The sequence below is a fragment of the Grampus griseus genome (assembly GCF_964374135.1).
Source record: "Grampus griseus genome assembly, chromosome: 8".
NCBI lineage: Eukaryota > Metazoa > Chordata > Mammalia > Artiodactyla > Delphinidae > Grampus > Grampus griseus.
In genome coordinates this window covers 73,293,224-73,315,097 of record NC_139002.1, presented here as the reverse complement: position 1 = coordinate 73,315,097, position 21,874 = coordinate 73,293,224, and the positions used below count along the sequence as shown (strand labels likewise).

Sequence of the window (21,874 nt, the reverse complement as noted above, 5' to 3'; positions counted from 1 at the left end):
TGTTATAAATATTTGTGTACAGCTTTTTAAGGGAATATAAGTTTTAATTTTTTAGGGTGAATCCCAGGAGGAGGATTGCTGGATCATATGAAAAGTGTCTGTTTACAAAAGACCCTGAATAGCCAAAGCAATCTTGAGAAAGAAAAACGGAGCTGGAGGAATCAGGCTCCCTGACTTCAGATTATACTACAAAGCTACAGTAATCAAAACAGTATGGTACTGGAACAAAAACAGAAATATAGATCAGTGGAACAGGATAGAAAGCCCAGAGATAAACCCACACATATATGGTCACCTTATCTTTGATAAAGGAGGCAAGAATATACAATGGAGAAAAGACAGCCTCTTCAATAAGTGGTGCTGGGAAAACTGGACAGCTACATGTAAAAGACTGAAATTAGAACACTTCCTATACTATACACAAAAATAAACTCAAAATGGATTAAAGACCTAAATGTAAGGCCAGACACTATAAAACTCTTAGAGAAAAACATAGGCAGAACACTCTATGACATAAATCACAGCAAGATCCTTTTTGACCCACCTCCTAGAGAAATGGAAATAAAAACACAAATAAACAAATGGGACCTAATGAAACTTAAAAGCTTTTGCACAGCAAAGGAAACCATAAACAAGACCAAAAGACAGCCCTCAGAATGGGAGAAAATATTTGCAAATGAAGCAACTGACAAAGGATTAATCTCCAAAATTTACAAGCAGCTCATGCAGCTCAATATCAAAAAACCAAACAACCCAATCCAAAAATGGGCAGAAGACCTAAACAGACATTTCTCCAAAGAAGATATACGGACTGCCAAGAAACACATGAAAGGATGCTCAACATCACTGATCATTAGAGAAATGCAAATCAAAACTTCAATGAGGTATCACCTCACACCGGTCAGAATGGCCATCATCAAAAATCTACAAAGAATAAATGCTGGAGAGGGTGTGGAGAAAAGGGAACCCTCTTGCACTGCTGGTGGGAATGTAAATTGATACAGCCACTGTGGAGAACAGTATGGAGGTTCCTTAAAAAACTAAAAATAGAACTACCATATGACCCAGCAATCCCACTACTGGGCATATACCCTGAGAAAACCATAATTCAAAAAGAGTCATGTACCACAATGTTCACTGCAGCACTATTTACAATAGCCAGGACATGGAAGCAACCTAAGTGTCCATCGACAGATGAATGGATAAAGAAGATGTGGCACATATACACAATCGAATATTACTCAGCCATAAAAAGAAACGAAATTGAGTTATTTGTAATGAGGTGGATGGACCTAGAGTCTGTCATACAGAGTGAAGTAAGTCAGAAAGAGAAAAACAAGTACTGTATGCTAATGCATATATATGGAATCTAAAAGAAAAAAAAACGGTTCTGATGAACCCAGGGTAAGGACAGGAATAAAGACACAGACATAGAGAATGGACTTGAGGACACGGGGAGGGGGAAGCATAAGCTGGGACGAAGTGAGAGAGTAGCACTGACATGTATACACTACAAAATGTAAAACAGATAGCTAGTGGGAAGCAGCTGCATTGCACGGGGAGATCAGCTTGGTACTTTGTGACCACCTATGGGTTGGGATAGAGAGAGTGGGAGGGAGACCCAAGAGGGAGGGGATATGGGGATGTATGTATAAAAAAGTGAATCAGCAGAAACTAACACAACATTGTAAAATAATTATACTCCAATAAAGATGTTAAGAAAAATAAGAAAGAAAACTGCCTCTTTAAAAATTTCTCTCTCACTAATTTTCAGCAATTTTATTTTCAGGTTGCTTTGTGTAACTTTCTGCATGTTTCTTCTACCAGGGGTTTGGTGAACTTCTTGAATCTGTGGGCTTATGGTTTTCAACAAATTAGAAAAATATTTGGCTACTGTTCCTTCAAACACTTTTTCTGTCCCCGCTTTTCCCCTTCTGTGACCTCCACTACTTGTGTATTAGACCAATAACCAGTGTGATTCTGTCCCACAGCTTGCTGGTACTCTGTTCATTTTTCTTCTCTTTGTGTTTCATTTTGGATAGTTTCCATTGCTGTCTTTTTCAAGTTCACTCATCTTTCCCCCTAATCTTCGAAACTTCTGTTAATCCCATACAGTGTATTTTTAATTTGATTTTGTATTTTTCATCTCTAGAAGTTCAACTTCTTTTTTTTTTAATTCTACCTTTCATTTTTCTCCACATGGTGTTCATGTTTTCCTTTACATCCTTGAGTATATTTATGAGATTGATAATAAGCATTTTAAGGAAGCTGTCTGCAAATCTATCATCTCTATCATTTCTGGGGCTGTTTCAATGGTTGATTTTTCTCTTTGTTGTGGGTGATATTTTCCTGTTTCTTTGAATGCCTGGTAACTTTTGGTTGGATGTTTAACATGGTGAATTTTACAGTGTTGAGGGCTGCATTTCGTTGTATTCTTTTTTTTTTTTAATTAATTAATTAATTAATTTATGGCAGCGTTGGGTCTTCGTTGCTGCAGACAGGCTTTCTCTAGTTGTGGCAAGTGGGGACAACTCTTTGTAGCAGTGCGTGGGATTCTCATTGTGGTGGCTCCTCTTGTTGCAGAGCACGGGCTCTAGGCACACGGGCTTCAGTAGTTGTGGCACGCGGGCTCAGTCGCTGTGGCTCGCGGGCTCCAGAGTGCAGGCTCAGTAGTTGTGGCACACAGGCTTAGTTGCTCCGCGGCATGTGGGATCTTCCAGGACCAGGGTTCAAACCCATGTCCCCTGCTTTGGCAGGTGGATTCTTAAACACTGCACCACCAGGGAAGCCCTGTTGTATTCTTTTTGATAGTGTTGGGTTTTCTTCTGGGATGCAATTAAGTTACCTGCAATCAGTTTGAGTGTTCTGAGGCAAGTTTTAAGCTTTGTTATGGTGGGCCAGGAGCAGCCTTTACTCTAGAGATAATCATCCCCACTACTGAGTTATGACCCTTTTAAGCGCTCTCTCTGATGCCAATGGTATTAGGTCTTTCTGATCGGCGGAATTTCCCACAACTCGCAGCCCTTCTGGGAGCTCCAAGAAATGTTTGGCCTACTGTTTCTGGGTGGTTCTTTTCCGTGCCTCATGGAATTTTACCCCATGTGTGCACAGACAGAACTCAGCTAAAGACTCACAAGGGTCCCTGTGGAGATGTCCAGAGTTTTTTCTCTGTGGAATTGCCTCTTTTCAGTACTACATCCTGCAAATTCCTGGCACTTTGGCCTCCTTGGTACGCCACTATCTTTCTTTTCAATTCAGCTTCGTTTGGGTAACCCCTCTCTGTGCTGCAGTCTGAAAACTGCCTCTGGGCAGTAGGCAGGGGCTTTTAAAGCTCATCTCTTGTTTCCTTTCTTTCAAAGTTCACAGTCTGGTGCTGGCCCTTGTGCAAGATGTGAAAATAATTATTTCATATATTTTATGCAGTTTTCTATTTGTTTATGGAGAGAAGACAACTCCTGTAGCAGCTGATTCTTCATAGACAGAAGCAGAAGTCTAACTTATTTTTTTTTAATTCCTGTATAATATTCCACGTGTATTTCTTCTTTCTCTCTCTCTCTTTTTTTTGGCCGAGCCGTATGGCTTGTGGGATCTTAGTTCCCCGACCAGGGATTGAACCCAGGCCCCAGCAGTGAAGGTGCCGAGTCCTAACCACTGGACCGTCAGGGAATTCCCTCATCTTTCTCCTAATAATGGGTATATCAGTCAAGATCTAGTCAGGAGATAGAAACTACACAGTAATTTGAACAGAGAATGTTCGATAAAAAGAATTATTAACTAGGAACAGGAGATTAATGGAAGAGGTAGAAAGCTCTACATGTCACAGGAATAGCATATATAGGGAGCAGTCACCACCACTAGAACTGAGGCAAAGCATCCAAGGAAGGAATAAACTTGAAAGAGTCTCTGCCCTTCCAGGGTTGAGATCCAAAACTTGGACAAGTGATGGTCATGGTAGGGATATCCAATGAGCTGCTGTAGGCCGAGCCTGGTACGTAGGGCACCACCCTCTGAGATGCTGGTGGAATTTGCTGGGAAGTCTCCATGGGGGGTGTCTGTCAAGCTTACTGATCATTGCTGAGAATCTACCCTCTGGGAATATGCCAGTAGAATGTACTGGGAAGCCACCTTGTTGGGGGTGGTAGAACTCATTGAGTAGCAGGAGCGCCACTGAAACTCAATGGAAAGCACCCTACACAGGGGCCACTGAAATTCGACAGAGGTGAGCACTACTGGATATCCCGACTCATGCCACTGGCAGCCACACAGTAGGACCAAGAACAAAAGCACACTGGAAGGAGGAAGTCTCTTCCTCCTTGCAGTATCACCCCCAGGCCCTCTATTGACAAAACTTAATATTGTGCCCACTAGCAAGAGAGAAATGCTTAAAAGGTCCAGCTCCACAATCGCAGAGCAAGCAATAAATGGTGTATTTGGAACTGAAAGGTAATAAATTAGTAACAGGCACAATGTGCATTTAGATTTTTTTCCCAACTTTTTATCACCATAAACAATGCTGTGATTGTCATAAACAAAATTTCTTGGACACATTTCTCTTGCACGTTGCCAATTTTTTACTTAACCAGAGAAGCAGCAAAATGACCAAAAAAAAGCACGCCAGTTCAGACAGAGCATGAAAATTGAGAGGCAATATAAAATCTTGAGAAAAAAGAACTAGTTTAAGAAAAGAAAGATTGCAGTTTCATTTCACAAGGTCAAAGGACATTTGTGGAAGGATGGCCTGAGATGCAGCATATGCTGTCAGTCAATGAATAACAATGTAAGCTCCACACATCTAAAGAGTAAATGATACTGTCTTGTGTTTTTGGTTTTTTTTTTTTTTTGGCCACGCTGCACATAGCCTGTGGGACCTTAGTTTTCCTATCAGGGATTGAACCCGGGCCATGGCGGTGAAAGCACTGAGTCCCAACCACTGGACCGCCAGGGAATTCCCAATACTGTCTTCTGATGAACAAAATTTCTAAATTTTCATGAGGTCCAATCTGTCTATTTTTTTCTTTTGTTGCCTATGTCTTTGGTGTCATATCCAAGAAATCACTGCCAAATCCAATGTCATAACGCTTTTGTCCTACATTTTTTTCTAAGAGTTTTATTGTTTTAGGGCTTACATTTAGGTCTTTGATCCATCTTGAGTTAGTATTTGTATATGGTATTAGATAAGGATCTAACTTCATTTTTGCATATGGATATTCAGTTTTCCCAACACCATTTGCTGAGAAGACTGTCCTTTTCCCACTGAATGGTCTTGGCACTTTTGTCAAAAATAATTGACCATATATGTGAGGGTCTGTTTCTGGACTCTCTACTCCACTGGTGACATACTTAGAGTAGTCAAAATCACAAAGGCAGAAAGCAGAATGGTGCTTGCCAGGGGCTGGAGGGAGGGAAGAATGGGAAGTTATTGTTTAAAGGGTACAGAGTTTGTTTTACAAGATGAAAAGAATTATGGGACAGATGGTAGTGATGGCTGTAAAACATTACGAATGTAATTAATACCACCGAACTGTATACTTAAAAATGGTTAAGATGGTAAATTGTACATTATGTGTATTTTACAATTAAAACTTTTTTTAAAGAAGTAAATGATAAGGATACATTTGTCTGATATTCAGAATACCGAGGTTTTATCCCTAAACAATGTGTCTGATAGGACACATAACTATGAAAGCAAAGAGTATAAACAGAGATCAGAAGCAGAGGACCAAGAAAAACCATTCTTGTGTTTTTTCTCAAACTATAAACAAAGGAGCAGAATATACACTTTTCCCATTTCTTAGCCTGAGGACTTTTTTTCTCTTTTAATATAATTAACATCTTTGTATAATGCATACATCCTGGGTACTTCTATTTCTCTAAGACAAATTCCCAAAAGTGGGGTTAAAACTGGTATGTATATTTAATTTTGTAACCTTTTCTCCCCAGAACATTGTCAGTAATACATCTCTTATTCAACAGGATATCAGAAACAAGGAAATAGGAAATACTTCACTAAACCTCAGTTTGCTCAACAGTAAAAGTGAGATAATAATTGATAATAATTCCATCTAGGGTTTTGTGAAGATTAACTGCAATGAAGCGCATAAAACTCTTAGCAATGTACCTTCCACATGGGAACTGATAGCTACACACATGCATGTGTGTGCACGTGCACGCGCGCGCACGCACACACACACACACACACACACACACACACACACACACACACAACAGGCGTAGAGTGTTCCTAGTGCCTATAATTCATCCATAGTTATTAAACCAGAAGAGAATTGGTGGTTTGAATGGAAGGCCTCTTCCATAAAAGGTTCTTTCATAAAAGATGGAAGAACCTTGTTCAGGCCTTACTTCTAACTTGATAGCTTTTCCTTGATTAATGGATTTCTGATAGGATCTGTTAAATCTTAGAATCTCTGGAAGTTTCGAAGTTTCTGAGGTGTGTTAGATCTGGCTGAGGTGCTCTTAACAAGCCTCTTATCCTTCAACCGTCTCACCTCCTACCTTGTCCCCCGGCTTCCACTCTCCACTCCCCACCCCCCACCCCAAATCTCTTCACAACTCATCTGTCAGACTTATTCTTTTTCAACTCAGTCAGATCGTGTCACTCCTCTGTTCAAAACCCTCCAGTGGCTTCCTCTCTCTCAGAGCAAAAGCCTAAGAAAGAAAAAAGCAGCCCCTTGCATCTGGGAACCGGACTGACCTAGCTAGGTCTCAGTGTTGCTACAAGCTGACCTGGCCCTCACAGCCAGGCTCCTGTTGTCTCCTGTTGGATATAAACCATCTCAGAACACTGACATCAGACAGGGTCACTCAGACCATGATAAAATGAGACCAAACAAGGCCTCGTCATAATTTCTTCTAAGCAGAGACAAAAACAAGGTCACTGTGCAACCCAGGAAATACCCAAACATCCTCTTCTCTCTGCTAATGCGACTACTGGTTCTCTACCAATTACAGCCTTAAACTTGCTCTAGCTTACCCATCTGAGAGATAATATATATTGAGATACCCAATCATAGAATTGTCCCTGCCTTCTGACAGCACCCAATCCAAAATAAAGCTTTGATTCCTTAAGCCCTCTCCCAAATCACGCAGAGGCCAAATCCTATAATAGGTTCTTTCCACACTCTTACTCAGCTGTCCCAGTGGTTCTCCACAGTATCTGCTCCCTCACCGGAAGGGGTAATCAACCCAACTTGTTTAAGTATGGGTGTGTTCCTGATGGTCTCTGGTAGGAGGGCATTGACAAGCCAGAGTCACAGTTGTCCGCAAAGTTCTTATAGTGGTTAGAATCACCCAGGCTTGTTAAAACAGATTGCTTGACCTGATCCCCAGAGTTTCTGATTCTGTTAAGTCTGGGGTGAGGCCTTAGAATCCGTATTTCTAACAAGTTCCAGGTGATGCTGAGGCTGCAGGTCTGGGGACCACACAGGAAGAATCACTGTCCTAAACCATCTGTGGCTCCCCCTTATTTCTCTGACGTAGCCTACTTCTGCTTCCTCACCTCTTCTTTGGACTCCAGCCACACTGGCCTCCCCGCGGTTTTGACTCTCCCCAAGCACACGTCTGCCTTAGGGCTCTGGTTGCCCTCTAATATGCAATGCTTACTTTCTCACCTCTCAAGGAGACCTACCCTCACTTCCTTAACCTGCCTTTTAAAAATTATTCCCCACAACACTTAATCAGTTCTTACATACGGTCTAATTTACTTACTATTTTTATTGTTTTGCTCTCCTTCTACTAATAAAAGAATGACAGCCTTAGGACTGCTGATACTTTTGTCTATTTTGTTTACTGCAGTATCCTCAGACCTAGAAAAATATTGCAGGGGAGCAAAATTTGTCACCCTAAAACGTGTCTCTTTGGCAGGAGGGTTAACTTAGGATGTCCATTTTTAAGGCCCCAAAGACTTCCCCCTAACTGCCTAAAAGGATTTAGAGAGAAGGCCCGTTCCCCTAATTAAGGTGTCACCAGAGATATCTGCAAAGAATATGGGATAGGTGTGGTGGCGGGAACTCGGCAGAGCCTAGAAATCAGAGTCACCTAGTCTCTGCAAGGGCCAGCAAACATTTGTTTACCAAGTATTTACCTTCTCCATGTGAACTGCCTTTCTCCCCTTTGAAGTCTCAAACCACAACCCCCAACATCCTCTTTTGCCATAGCTGAAGATGGTATTTAAAGTGAGGGCTTCGGCCATTAAGGCGAGTCACTCAGTTCTCCTGGGTCTCTCCCAGGTATACATGCTATTAACTTTTGTTTGATTTTCTCCTATTATTCTGTCTGGTGTCAGTTTACTTCTTAGACAGCCAGAGGAAGCTAGAAGAATAGAGGAAAATTTCTTCCTCCCCGACAATATCTAGCAAGTAGCCAATGCTCAACAAAAGTTTGTTGAATAAATAAGTGCTCCTTCCAGTCTTTCGCTTTCTTCTCCCAATAGAATCACAGCATTCCTACCTTTGGCTCTTCCTATAAATACAATCACCTTCCTGCCCACCCAACCTCTTGACAGTTACAATAGCCAGCTCCCAGGACTTTTTAGGCCCACTGGCTCAAACCAGGGATGCAAAGCAGGTAAGTAACTCATTCAAGGAAACCAAACAAGGCCCGCAAATTGCATCTCTTCGTCTTACTTCTCCAGATGACATTAACCACCAATCTACCTTTTTTGTCTTCAAACTCTGTTGCCTGACTTTTTCCTCTCTCGGCCACCAACGCTGTTATGCTCTGCCCCGCCCCGCCAAAGGCACACCACCCTCACTCGGCTGTCTTATTTCCCAGTTCTGACAATTCTCCTGCGTCCGTTTTCCTATCCAGCCCCCCCGAAATTTCTCTTTTGAAGCTCCATTACCTCTTCCTTCCTAAATCCAACCACAATTTGGGGTCTTTCTTGATCTTTCTCGATACTCTACTGAATTTATCATATCCTTCTCGAAACTCTCTCCCAGAACAGCGCCAATATCTTCTACCTCCTTTACTGCTTCTCCTCGGGTCCTTCCTATTCCTGTCATCACCGATGTCCCCAAGTTTCCCTCCAGCAAGCTGGGTCGTGGTTTCCTTGGCGCTCACGCGTTTCTGAACGCGCTCGGGGTTCGCGGAGGAGCGGTGGTGCGACTCGGGGCGGAGCCTCGCTGAGCCTAGGGCGTTGGACACCGGTGGACTTTCGAGTCTGGGAAGGGGCGGGGCCTTGAACCTCTCGGGAAGTTTGATCCTCGGCAGTCCCCGTCCAGGACAGTGCGGAAGGAGATTCCCGGGCTGGGGTCTAAGAACCCGACTCACGGTCCTGGCTGGAGATGGAGTTCAACAGTGAGGGTGTGACGCGACTGCTTGGCAAGGTGCGGCCAGCCCGCCGGGCAGGGTCTGGGGCGCCGGGGCTTGGGGGCGTTTCCACCCCTGGCCGGGCCACCTCCTTGGGGCGTTTCCCCGGTTTGTCAAGGGGCTTGGAGCGGGGGGTGGGCTGGCCTGAAGCCGACTGCGGGGAGTGGCCGCAGGGAGGGCGCGGACCTCTCCTTCCCGAGGCCGGGGCTCTGGCTTCGCCTGCAAATCCGAGATCCCCCAACCTCCACCCGCTGTGAGACCTTCTCACGCCACCAGCTTCTCTTGGTCTCAGCTTCCAGCCCTCGCCAGTCCCTTTAACCATGCCTTTCTCTCTGCAGAAATGGCCTGCCCTCACCCCACCCCCTTTTTTTTATGATTCGCGTGGCTAATCCTTTGTAGGACTCAACTCAGATGTCACTCCCTAGAAACAGAATCACTACCTCCTTTACTTGCTTTCAGAAATATCGATTATCACATCGTGGAGTAATTATTTACATACAAACCTTACTCGGGCGGTGAACTCTGATGGCAGAGAGAGTGCTGTAGTATTCCCATCACCTAACCTGACACGACGGAGTGCTGAGTAACTGTGCAGTGAATGAAAGACCTGTGTAGACTTAAGAATGAAGACAGGGTTGGAAGGCCCGGAAGAGATCCTCGTAATGTTGAAAGGTTGAGGTGGAGGGCTGACCCGGAAGTCTGACCTGCGTTTCTCGGGCATGACTAACGCCAGTTTCTATGTTACACCAGGCTCTTAGTTCAGGCTCTCTGATTCCCCACCAGTGTACAGTCTGAGGCAACCACCTTTTCCACCAGTTTCTTAGTTATATGATTCATAATGCTTCTGAAAACTTCCCTATGCGGAAACGGTACGTTTATGCCGTTTTTTTGTTTTGTTTAAAATTTTATTGAAGCATGAGACATGATACATTCAGAATAAAACAGTAGCAAAATGTAATGGCAGCAGTTAAATATGAATCATATACATGCACATACTTTTCTGGTTCTTTTGATTACATTTTCCTTTCAAGATAAACTGCTCTCTCTTTAGTTGGGTTTGCCTGTGTCTTTCTTTGTTGGGGCAGTTTGTACACCCCTTCGAGGTTTTGAAGCCTTATGATTGAAATTGTTTATATACTTGATTTGAATGATTTTATCTACTGTGACAGGTGTGTAGGTCTTGTAGGAAGAGAAGTATCATCGTCCTTAGGATTACACCCTTCCTGTCTCCTCTTCAGAGAACATGAAATTAAAAGAACCACTCTATCAAGTTTTTCAGTGACGGAAGCATGGTGTATTGTCCAGGGGGAAGAATTGCTAAAGCTGAGAATAGAAAAAGAACTTCATAATTTTGGTGGAACTGGAATGCAGGAAAATGACAAAAGAGAGACAATAATTTTCTCAAGGGTGGGACCAGTATAGTTGAGGAAGGTTTTTGTTTTTGTTTTTTATCATCAGTGCATAGCATGGAGTCTGGCACTTAGGTGCTTAATAAATGTCTGTTGGATGTGTAAATTAAGGAGACCATTTAGAAACACGTTAGTCCAGCAGGTATTTCCAAAGGTCCTTAACCCTCAAGGTAGGCAAATAATATAATAACTTAATACTTGGAAATAATTTTACTGCTGAAACATTTGTGAAGTGAACAATACATTAAAATCAAGCAACTGTAAGGAGAACATGAAAAATCTTATTGAAAACAAATGAAACCTAATAAGTATTCCAACCTAGATAAATATTCCAGCTTCATGGATGTGAAGATGTCAGCTCTCTCCAGATTGATCTATAGAGCCAATGCAATTCCAATCAAAATTCTAACAGGGTATTTGGCGAACTTTTCAGACTGATTCTAAAATCATTTGGAAGGGCAGAAGGCCAGGAATAATCTTGACATTTTTACAGAAGAATAGGTGTGGGACTTGCTCTACCAGATGTCAAGACTAGTAATGGAGGCTTAGTGTGATGTTGGTGTAGGACAGACAAATTAACCAGTGGAACAGACTAGAGGGCTTAGAACCATGTTCACACGTGTTTGGAAATGTGATATAAAACAGAAGAGGCATTGCAGATAACTACAGAAAGGAGAATGCAGAGACAAATGATTATCTATACAGGCGAAAATGAAATTGGACCCTTACCTCTGACCAAACATAAAAATTCCCCGTGGACTGAAGATTCAAGTGTAAAAGACGAGCTTTAAAACGTATAGAGATAAACGTAGGAAAGAATCTTCATGGACTCAGAGTATGCAAACATTTTTTAAACAAGACGTAAAATACTCAAAGAAGAGTGATAAATTTGATTGCATTCAAATTAAGAACTTTTATGTATAAAAAGACACCATGAAGAGAGTGAAGAGGCAAAATACAAACTTGGAGAATAATATTTTAATGCATAATTGACAAAGTATTGGTATCCAGAATATATAAATTAGCCTACAAATCAATATTAAAACCAATAGAAAATTGGACAAAAGACACGAATAATCACTTTTTAAAAAAAGAAGAATCAGGGAAATGAATGTTTGCTCAACCCATTAGTAACCATGGAAAAGCAAATTGAGAGCATGGTAAAACACCATTTTCTCTCACTAGATTGTCATAAATTAAGGTCATTTCAAAGGGTTTGGAGGATGTGGATGAATGGGAATTTTAAACTCTGTGGTAGTTACCATAGAGAATTCATAATATATGAAGCAAGAGACATTCACAGAATTACTCATCATTAAAAAGTAGAAACAACCCAAATGTTCATTGACAGAAGGAAGGATAATTTGTTCTGTACTCATTCACACAATGGAAAATACTATGCAGCAGTGAAAATGAATGAACTACAACATGCAACAATACAAGTGAATCTTAGAAACATTATATTCAGTGAAAAAAATTGGAGGTTATATGCAAGATTATATTTTGATTAAAACAAGAAACAATGAAACAACAGTGTGGTGTTTAGGGACGCACACAAATGCGATAAAAACTATGGAGGGCAAAAGCAAAGGAGTGTGACCACACAATTTAAGGTAGGCAGTTGAATGGTTAAGAGAAGGAGCACCCGGACAGGTGTAATAGAATTGGAAAGGTCTGTGCTGTCCAGTATGGTAGCCACTAGCTACATGTGGCTCTTTAAATTCATCAAAATTAGATAAAATTAAAAATGAGTTTCTTGGTCACACCAGCCACATATTAAGTGTCAGTAGCCACTTGTGGCTACTGTATTGGACAGAACACATAATGATCTTTTCCATCATGGCAGAAAGTTTTGTTGGACAGCACTGTTCTATATCAAACATGGGTGAGTTGGTGCCTGAGTGTTTATTCTTCAAAATGTATATATATGTACATATATGTTTATATGTATATATATTCTTTTTTTTTTTTTTTTTTTTGCGGTATGCGGGCCTCCCACTGCTGTGGCCTCTCCCGTTGCGGAGCACAGGCTCCGGACGCGCAGGCTCAGCAGCCATGGCTCACGGGCCTAGCCGCTCCGCAGCATGTGGGATCTTCCCGGACCAGGGCACGAACCCATGTCCCCTGCATCGGCAGGTGGACTCTCAACCACTGCGCCACCAGGGAAGCCCTGTATATATATTCTTTAATTGTATTAAATATTAAGTTTAGAAAACTTCTCTGGTTCCCTAATTCCTATTTCCCACTCCCCTGGCCAAGTTACCTTGGACAGGTAACTTAACCTCGATTTGCTCAGTTATGAAATAATAGGATTGGATTTGATCTGTAAGATTCATTAATGTTTAATTTTTTTTTTTAATAAAATGATGCCACAAAGTATTCCTCAGGGTGTCCAACATTTGAGCAATGTCATACAGGAGTACTCTTGATGTTCGTAAGTATCAGTCTACTAAATAAACATACTGTAGTATAGTGGATAAAGTTAAACTTTTAGTAACTCCTCAATTTTTCAACTGATTTTTATGATAGTATAATTGCTTTAGTTTTAGAATCTCATGGGCCAGTTTTCCTCTTTAGTTCCCTGCCTGCACCCTTTAAGCAAATGGCATTGTCTGAGGCATATTCCTTGGAGAATGTTATACAAGCTTCTCTTAGGTGGTATAGGAACAGTAATGGAATATATGTCTTAATATTACACTAAGAAGATACTCTGTTTCATATATAGTGAAAATGATGTGCTTTTTATTTTTCTAGGACAGATAAAATAGGTGTTTTTCGTCAGAAAGGCAAATCACATATTCGACTAGTAGTGATGTTTGGATTTTCAAGCCCTAACAAAGAGTGCTTTTGACAAACTTTTATGTCAGTTTTGCAGTTAGATCAGTTCTGGTATATAGCCCTATGCAGCCATTAATCATTACATTCTCAGAGGATGTTAAGGATGTAGAAAACAGCTTATAACATCAAATAGAAGACAAAACAAAAATTATTTGGTTCATAATAAATATATATTCCAGGTGACAACAATGCAGCCTTTTGTACATTTGTGTAGTGTCTGGAGTTGGGATGGTTTCATTCACTTTTGTTTTCACTGAATCTGGGACTCATTTTTACCCTGCTGTAGTTAATACTGATCGATTCTTAGTTTTAGTGATCTTAGTGATCGATGCTCAGTCCTTTGGATCATAATTGCTTTCTATATCCACTCTACTCATATAAATCTGCCTCTTTGCTAACTCCCATCCAATTAGCCTGCATTTATTGAAGCCGTACCCTGTGCTAAATGCTATGGGGAAATAAAAATGAGTAAGAGATGTTTCTAGTCCTCAAGTTGTTAATTATACACTTTTTCTTCTGCCAAATTCTTTCCCATCTTAAAATGACCTTCCTCCTTCCCTCTAATTTTCTGTACCGTTCTAGGCTCTAATGTGAATTGTAGACAGCTCTTTTCAGAGGCCTTTCTGTAACCTAGGTATGCTTTGTCGATTCGTTTCCTGTCGGTACTTACTATTGTATACATATTTTGTTTAATATCTCACTTTTACATATGTTAATCATGAGATCTTCATACATACCTGCTGAAGTTGGCAGGCAGTAGAGCTATATCTCTTTTGCCTGTGAAAAACTTAAGACTCAGAGAGAGGAAATAGGATCTCTTAGCAGTTATTTTATTTTCTCCCAGTCTCCTCCAGCCCTAGGCACCCACTAAGCTACTTTCTGTTTCTATGGATTTGCCTATTTTGGGTACTTTATATACAAGTCATACAATATGTGGCTTTTTGTGTCTGTTTTCTTTAACTTAGTGTAATGTTTTTAAGGTGTATCCAAGTATGTATCAGTTCTTCATTTTTATGGCTGAATATTCCATTTTATGGATATGTCACACTTTATTCATCAGTTGATGGACATTTGGATTGTTTTCACTTCTTGATTGTTATGAATAATGCTGCTATGAACAATTGTGCACAAGTTTTTGTGTGGACATGTTTTCATTTTTCTTGGGTATATACCTCAGAGTGGAATTGTTGGGTCATATGGTAACTCTGTGTTTAATCTTTTGAAGAACTGCCAAACTCTTCCAAAGCAGCTGCACCATTTTACTACCAGCAGTGGTGTATGTATATGAGGGTTCTGATTTCTCCACATCCTTTCCCACATTTGTTACTGTCTTTTTGATTATAGTATGAATCCTCCGACTTCTTTTTTTTTTTTTAATTTGTTTTTGGCTGCATTGTGTCTTCGTTGCTGCACTCGGGCTTCCTCTAGTTGCGGCAAGCGGGGGCTACTCTTTGTTGCGGTGCCCGGGCTTCTCATTGCGGTGGCTTCTCTTGTTTCGGAGCACGGACTCTAGGCGCACTGGCTTCAGTAGTTGTAGCACATGGGCTCAGTAGTTGTGGCTCGTGGACTCTAGAGCGCAGGCTCAGTAGTTGTGGTGCACAGGCTTAGTTGCTCCGTGGCATGTGGGATCTTCCCCTGCTAGGGCTCAAACCCGTGTCCCCTGCATTGGCAGGCGGATTCTTAACCACCACGCCACCAGGGAAGCTCTTTTTAATTCTTTTTTAAGATTGTTTTGGCTGCATTCCTTGAATTTCCATATGAATTTTAAGGTCCGTTCGTAAATTTTTGCAAATGAGCAAAAAAAGTCAGCTGGGATTTTGATATGGATTGGCGATTGTTGAATCTGTTGGGGAACATTGCCATCTTAACAATATCAAGTCTTCTGATCTATCGACAAGGGATACCTTTCTATTCATTTAGATCTGTTTTAATTTCTTTCAACAATGTTTTGTAGTTTTTAGAGTGTAAGTTTTGCATCTTGTTAAATTTATTCCTAAGTATTTTATTCTTTTTGATGCTATTGTAAACGTAATTGTTTTCTTAATTTCATTTCAGAATGGTAATAGACTCTTAACATACTTTTTTTTTTTTCATTTAATGCCTAGCACAAGTCCAGGAGGTGGGTATAATTTCTCTTTGCGAATGAGAAAATAAGTTCAAAGAAGTTAAATGATTTTGCCCACAGGGCAACCAAGGTAGTATTTCTGAGACTACATCTGGATGAATGAGGAGGCAGGTCACTCAACCTGACTGCAAACCTTTGCATGCTTTCTGTTTTCCCTTTGAAACCCAGCTGCGGTACCAGGTAGGGAAATTCAGGATGTCTCAAGTGAATGAGATATTCAGGCACGAGAGGTGGATCTTACAGTGATGACCGGGGTGCTACATCCTGCCCTACTTCTTAAGCCTTCAGGAAGTATTTGGAGGCATTTGATATAGTGATTAAAGGCCCAGGCACTGGGTTTGAGCTCTGGCTTCACTACTTAACTTGCTATCTACCACAGCAAGTTATTTTGATTCTCTAGCTTTCATTTTCATCTTCTATAAAGTCAAGCAGTTATAAGCCCTGCCTACTTCATAGGGTCGTTATTAAAAGGATGAAGTCAAATACTATTCATGTTTGTAAAACTCAGAGCCCAGGGCCTAGCACATAGTAAGTGTTCAGTTAAATGTTAATTTGTAATTGTTCTGTTGCTTATAATTTTATTCTTATTCCGTGTTCATTTTTCTCTCTTCAGTACAAGTTCAGGGATCTAACTATGGAAGAACTGAAGAATGTAAATACGTTTTTCCCACATTTCAGATATTCCATGGATACCTATGGTAAGAATTGTATCCTCTAGTTTTTGCTACATTATTTAAACTATTAATTATTTGTTCCTAGAGATCTACAAACTTATTATAATTTCTCATTTCTCTCTTTTATCCCCTGATTTTGAGCTACACTTTATGACCTGTGGTTTTTGAGGAAATTTAAGTTAATAAAATTTATATGGTATTAGTTTTCTATTGCTGCTGTAACAAATGAACACAAATTTAGTGGCTTAAAACAACACAGGGACTTCCCTGGTGGTCCAGTGGTTAAGACTTCGCCTTCCAATGCAGGGGGTGCAGGTTCAATCCCTGGTCAGGGAGTTAAGATCCCACATGCCTTGAGGCCAAAAAACCAAAACATAAAGCAGAAGCAATATTGTAACAAATTCAGTAAAGACTTTAAAAATGGTCTACATCAAAAAAAAAAAAATCTTAAAAAAAAAAAGCAACATAAATTTACTATCTTACAGTTATTTGTCTAGAAGCCCAACACAGGTCTCTGTAGGTTAAGTGTTGGCAGGTCTTAGTTCCTTTTGGAGGCTCTGGGAGATCATATATTCTCTTGCTTTTTTTAAGTTTTTAAATGTCACCCATATTCTTTGGCTCAAGGTCACCTTCCTTCATCTTTAAAGCTAGCAATGTTACATCTCTCTGACCATCCTTCTGTAGTCACATCTCCAGAGAAAAGGTTCTCTGCTTTTAAGAACCAAATGTGATTAGCTTAGGCCCACTCTAATCATACAGGATAATTTCCCCATGTCAGGGTCCTTAACTTAATTGTATCTGAAAAGTTTCTTACCAAGTAAGGTAACATATGCACAGGTTCCAAGGATTAGGATATTGGACATCCATGGAGGCTATTATTCTGCCTACCACATATATGGTTGATAATAAATTAATAACAAAGTTTTAGTTATCTTCTTCACTTAATATAGAGGGTCTGGTTACCTGAGAAAGATTTTACTTTACTATCTTTCAAAATTTCTGACGACAACCCACACTTGGAAATGTGTTTTATATCATGACCCCATATACACACAACTAAAGTATTATGTACACCTTGGTGTTTTCTCTTCTATTCCATTCCATACCGTTTTAAAAAAAAATGCTGATTGAGACTCACTAAATTGATTTCAGGACCCACGAATTAGTCAAAACACACAGTTTTGAAAAACTCCTTTATTCTACATGGGTATGTTTTGTATTTGAATTAGCTTGGGTTACAAAAATATGTCTAATTCAGAATAATATATTAGAAAATTTGAGGCATTATTGGAGTATTTCTTAGGAATAGCTAATTTTATGTGTGGAAGAAATGATTAGATTCTGGATTACCTGTGTCTGGCCTCTCTTGATTAGCACCCTGGTATCTGGTGCTGCATAAATGCCTGGGATGGGGGATTTAACAGCTACTATTTATTGAACACCAGATATACTTCCAAATGTTTTATCTATATTATTTTACATATTCTTGTACAACCAAAGCTGTGAGGTGCGTATTATCATCTTCATTTTTCAGAGAAAGAAACTGAGGCTCAGAGAGTTTAAATAACTTGCTTAAGATTACACAGCTAGTTAGGCATGGAGTTGGGGCTTGTACTCATGTCCATCTTGCCCTCTGCTTGAATAATACTTGTTCTTTTACAATCTATAAGTAATCTTATAGATTTAAGCCTTTGTTATACCAGTTAATTCTCATTTCCCCCATCTAGAGGAAGTAGGTTGTGGTGCCATTAAACCCTCACGCTATAGGATTAATATTGTCAAGGTGCATTTTATTATTGAAGACAATGTTAGTCAGGTATTATAATCATTTTTCTTTTGGCTTTTTGAATAATTTGGACAATGACTATTTACACCTGTAGTTTCTCTACCACATTTTCAGGTTCTTCTGTGTCCCTGAGAAACAATCCCTGTTCCACTCCTCTGTCCATTTTAGTTTTGCCTTAGAGTGATCCCTTCACCCATTGTTACCTTTCACCCATATAGTTCAAGGTAAATATTTGTACTTATGTACACTCTTGGCCTTGAGTTTTCTGTCAGCCTGGCTTTTCTTCTTCTCCCTTTCTGATAGGTCATCAAATCTATTTAGACTTTTTTCTTCCCCTGCATAAATAGTATAGTAAGCTACTGAAGTCCTTAAAGGACCACATTCCAAGGCAGTTTGACAGTTTGAAACCAGATGTCGTGTTTTCGGTATTCAGTTCAGAAATTAGGGCATTGATTCTCCATCAGTGTGTCCCAGATGGGTAAGTTGAAATTTCAGGGATGTGAAGATTGAGAAAAGGTTGAGAATAATGGAGTTAGAGAAAGCAAAGATAATTATTAATCCTTCTAAAAGGTCACTTTCAAAAGTAAAACTAACTTCTTTTTTCTGATTATAAAAGTTATAATCTGATATCTGAAAGTGCTTATAACTGATGTTACATGTGGCAGTTATTTGATAATGTCCCCACATTTTATAATCCTTTACTTCTTATTAAGGGTTTTCATATCATCTCATTTAATCATTGTGACAACTTTATGATGCAGTCTTTATAGATTTTACATCTTTATTTTATAGATGATGAAACTGAAGTTCAAAGAGGTTAAAGTAACCAAAAGTCACATGCCTCTGTCGACGGAAATAATAAACAGTCTATAATAGGAATAGAAAAGAGTTTTATTTGAGCCAGTCTGAGCACTATAGCCTCAGATAGTTCTGAAGAGCTTTCCGAAGAAGCATGGTTTTCAGCACAGTTTTATATCTGTCAGAGCAAAGAACATCAAACATCACAGGGGTGCATTCCTTCAAGGTTTCAAAAAAAGACAAATGAGCATGCACACAATGAGTCAGCATGGCCTTGGCGCCTGTGAAGGGAGCTTTATCATTGAAGGAGTGCTAGCGTTGATGTTTTAGGGAAGGGAGGCATTTATCTCTGTCTTCAAAACAGACATTCTTTACTTCTGGACAATGCACCCTTTTCTTTAATGATTAAAGCAGATGTACAATGTATGTTTAATGGGCCACAAAACTGGCTATTCTAGTTAGCATAAAGCTTAAGTTAAATAATGTATAAGCTAGGATGACTTCTCCGTATCTCAATGTGTGAAAATTTCTTCCATCACCTCTAAGTAGGAAAAGTCGGCCAAAAACTTGGGATTTCAGTATCTTAAGTCCTGTGTTCTTTCAACTACCTGCTCTGCCTTCTAAGAGAACATCATTTAGTTCTTTGCCCTTGTCAACATATTTACTGATTCCTAGATGATGGTGTTTAGAAATTATGTGTGTTTCTGTATGTGTGTATGTACATGCACACACTTTAATACAATTCTTCCTACTTCTGATTGTGCATTCTGGGGCTTTTTTTTCTTCCAGTTTTCAAAGATAGTTCCCAGAAAAACCTGCTGAACTTCACCGGCACTATTCCTGTGATGTATCAGGGTAAGTATGGAAGTTGAGAAAATGTGGGAATTTTCTAAAAGAGCAGTTTAATTAAAACTTATATTTGTTTAGTTCCATAACATTCTCAAAGTGGTTTTGTTTTTTTTTTTAGAGAACATTTTTACGAGCTGGTCAATTTTTTATTTATTTATTTTTAAAATATTTATTTATTTATTTTGCGGTACCTGGGCCTCCCACCGCCACGGCCCCTCCCACCGCGGAGCACAGGCTCTGGACGCGCACGCCTAGTGGCCACGACTCACAGACCCAGCCGCCCCGCAGCATGCGGGACCTTCCTGGACCGGGGCACAAACCAGCGTCCCCTGCATCGGCAGGCAGACCCCCAACCACTGCGCCACCAGGGAAGTCCTTAAATATTTATTTTTTTGGCCACGCTATGTGGCTTGCGGGATCTTAGTTCCCCCAACCGGGGATCAAACCCGGGCCCCCAGCAGTGGAAGCTCAGAGTCCTAACCACTGGGTTGCCAGGGAATTCCCCTCAAAGTGTTTTAACATGTATATGATCTATACTGAACCTTACTGGATGTAGCAGAATGCTGTCCCAGTGAAGGAAGGCTTAGGTTAATACCAACAAATTCAGTTCAGTTCAACGAATATTTATTTATTGAATGTCAACTATCTGCCCACTACTCTGCTAGGTTTTGAGGTACAGAGGCGAGCAAGACAGACATAGGCCTGCGCTTGTGGAGAGTTAACTCTGCTTTCCATAGCAAACTGCAGGGATCCCACCTTTTTATCCCATTACCTGAATGTTTTGTTCCCCTCCCTTTCCCTCTATATGATGTAGCATTATCCCCATTCTGTTGGTGAAACTGAGTCCTGGTCACGTGGTTTACCTGAGTCCACACAGCTGGTATCAGACTGGAACTTAAAACCCAATAGGAAATTTTTAAAACACAGGTGCCATTAAAGCTCAAAAAAAGCAACATATTTTCAGATCACCTGACAGGTTAAAATAGCTAAGTGTTTGCCCAAAAATAAAAAAAAAATCACTAACTTCCCTATAATTAATTCTGTTTGTCTAGACCTACTTCCTTCAACGTTTAACAGGACTAACCTGTCAGATGGGTGTCATAGGAGCTTGCTTATCTAGTATGATTTGAAGAACACCAGAGGAGCATTGGTTCCAATTATTTCTCTGAAGTGGTGCTTGGAATTCCACCATTAAAAATCCATTCCCCTTTTAAAATGCAAATAATCTCAGGAGGAATAACATCCAAAATCACTAATATACAGTGCTGTGCTTATAGAAAATGCTCGGTAAATATTTGTTGAATGATTGAGTTAGTTTCTTTGATTACTGACTGAAGGGCTTAGGAATAGATGAACTTACTGGGTATATGAAAGAGGAGGTGCACGGAAAAAGGGCTGAGGAAGATCTGGAAACCAAATGGGGAGAGAGCAGTGCAGTTTGCTGTCTCTTACAAAGAATTCATCGCTGTATTATAGGAGCACATTGCCCAACAGACACCAAGAAGATGTATTTTGGGGGACTTTTTTCAAAGTAAGTGCTTCATTATGGTAGTGGCTAGACTGTTACAAACCCTCCTTTATTGCTTCCCCCTGCCCCCATGATGACTTACTGCCAGAGGTTCACTCATGTTTTATTCTTCCTCTGTGTATGTCCAATCATAACATCTCCTTTGCCACAGAGAATGCTTAGAAATCCAGTTTGGTTTTTATGAATAGCAATGTGGTTGGAGATGAAAGTAGGTAGCAGTGGACTCTGAAAAAATTGCAGTGAGGTAGGCAGAGCAGGTATAGAGTCGATTTTTATTTTCTTTCCTTGCTTCTCCCTTCCCAAGCTCTCAGACTGTTTTCTGGCTGCCTAGAGAATTTTACTGAGACCTGTTTCCCATTACTTGTATTCTGTGTTTATTATGGTTAGATGTTAGAGAGAGAGAGAAAGAATTCTTACCACCCCAATGATTGATTGATTGATTGATTGACTGATTCCATAGTTCTTACCAACCCCAGTGATTTCAAGGGTAGTTGCATATTGACAGAGGAACTTACAAATTTAAATGAATCATTGCTTAGT

General features: G+C 40.2%; 1 protein-coding gene across 2 annotated transcripts in view; it reads left to right on the top strand.

The window, feature by feature from the left end:
* Window positions 1–9,250: 9,250 nt before the first annotated feature.
* Window positions 9,251–21,874, top strand: part of UEVLD (UEV and lactate/malate dehyrogenase domains) — a 46,483-nt gene continuing 33,859 nt past the window's right edge. Inside the window, exons 1-3 of one of the 2 annotated variants that reach the window (XM_082659957.1) lie at window positions 9,251–9,344; window positions 16,313–16,397; window positions 19,747–19,812. In XM_082659957.1, coding sequence (XP_082516083.1) covers window positions 9,303–9,344; window positions 16,313–16,397; window positions 19,747–19,812 — 193 coding nt within the window. In that variant the 5' untranslated portion in view covers window positions 9,251–9,302. Of the gene's footprint in view, window positions 9,345–16,312; window positions 16,398–19,746; window positions 19,813–21,874 lie in introns of those variants that run through there. The other variant, XM_082659958.1, reaches the window with a different exon arrangement.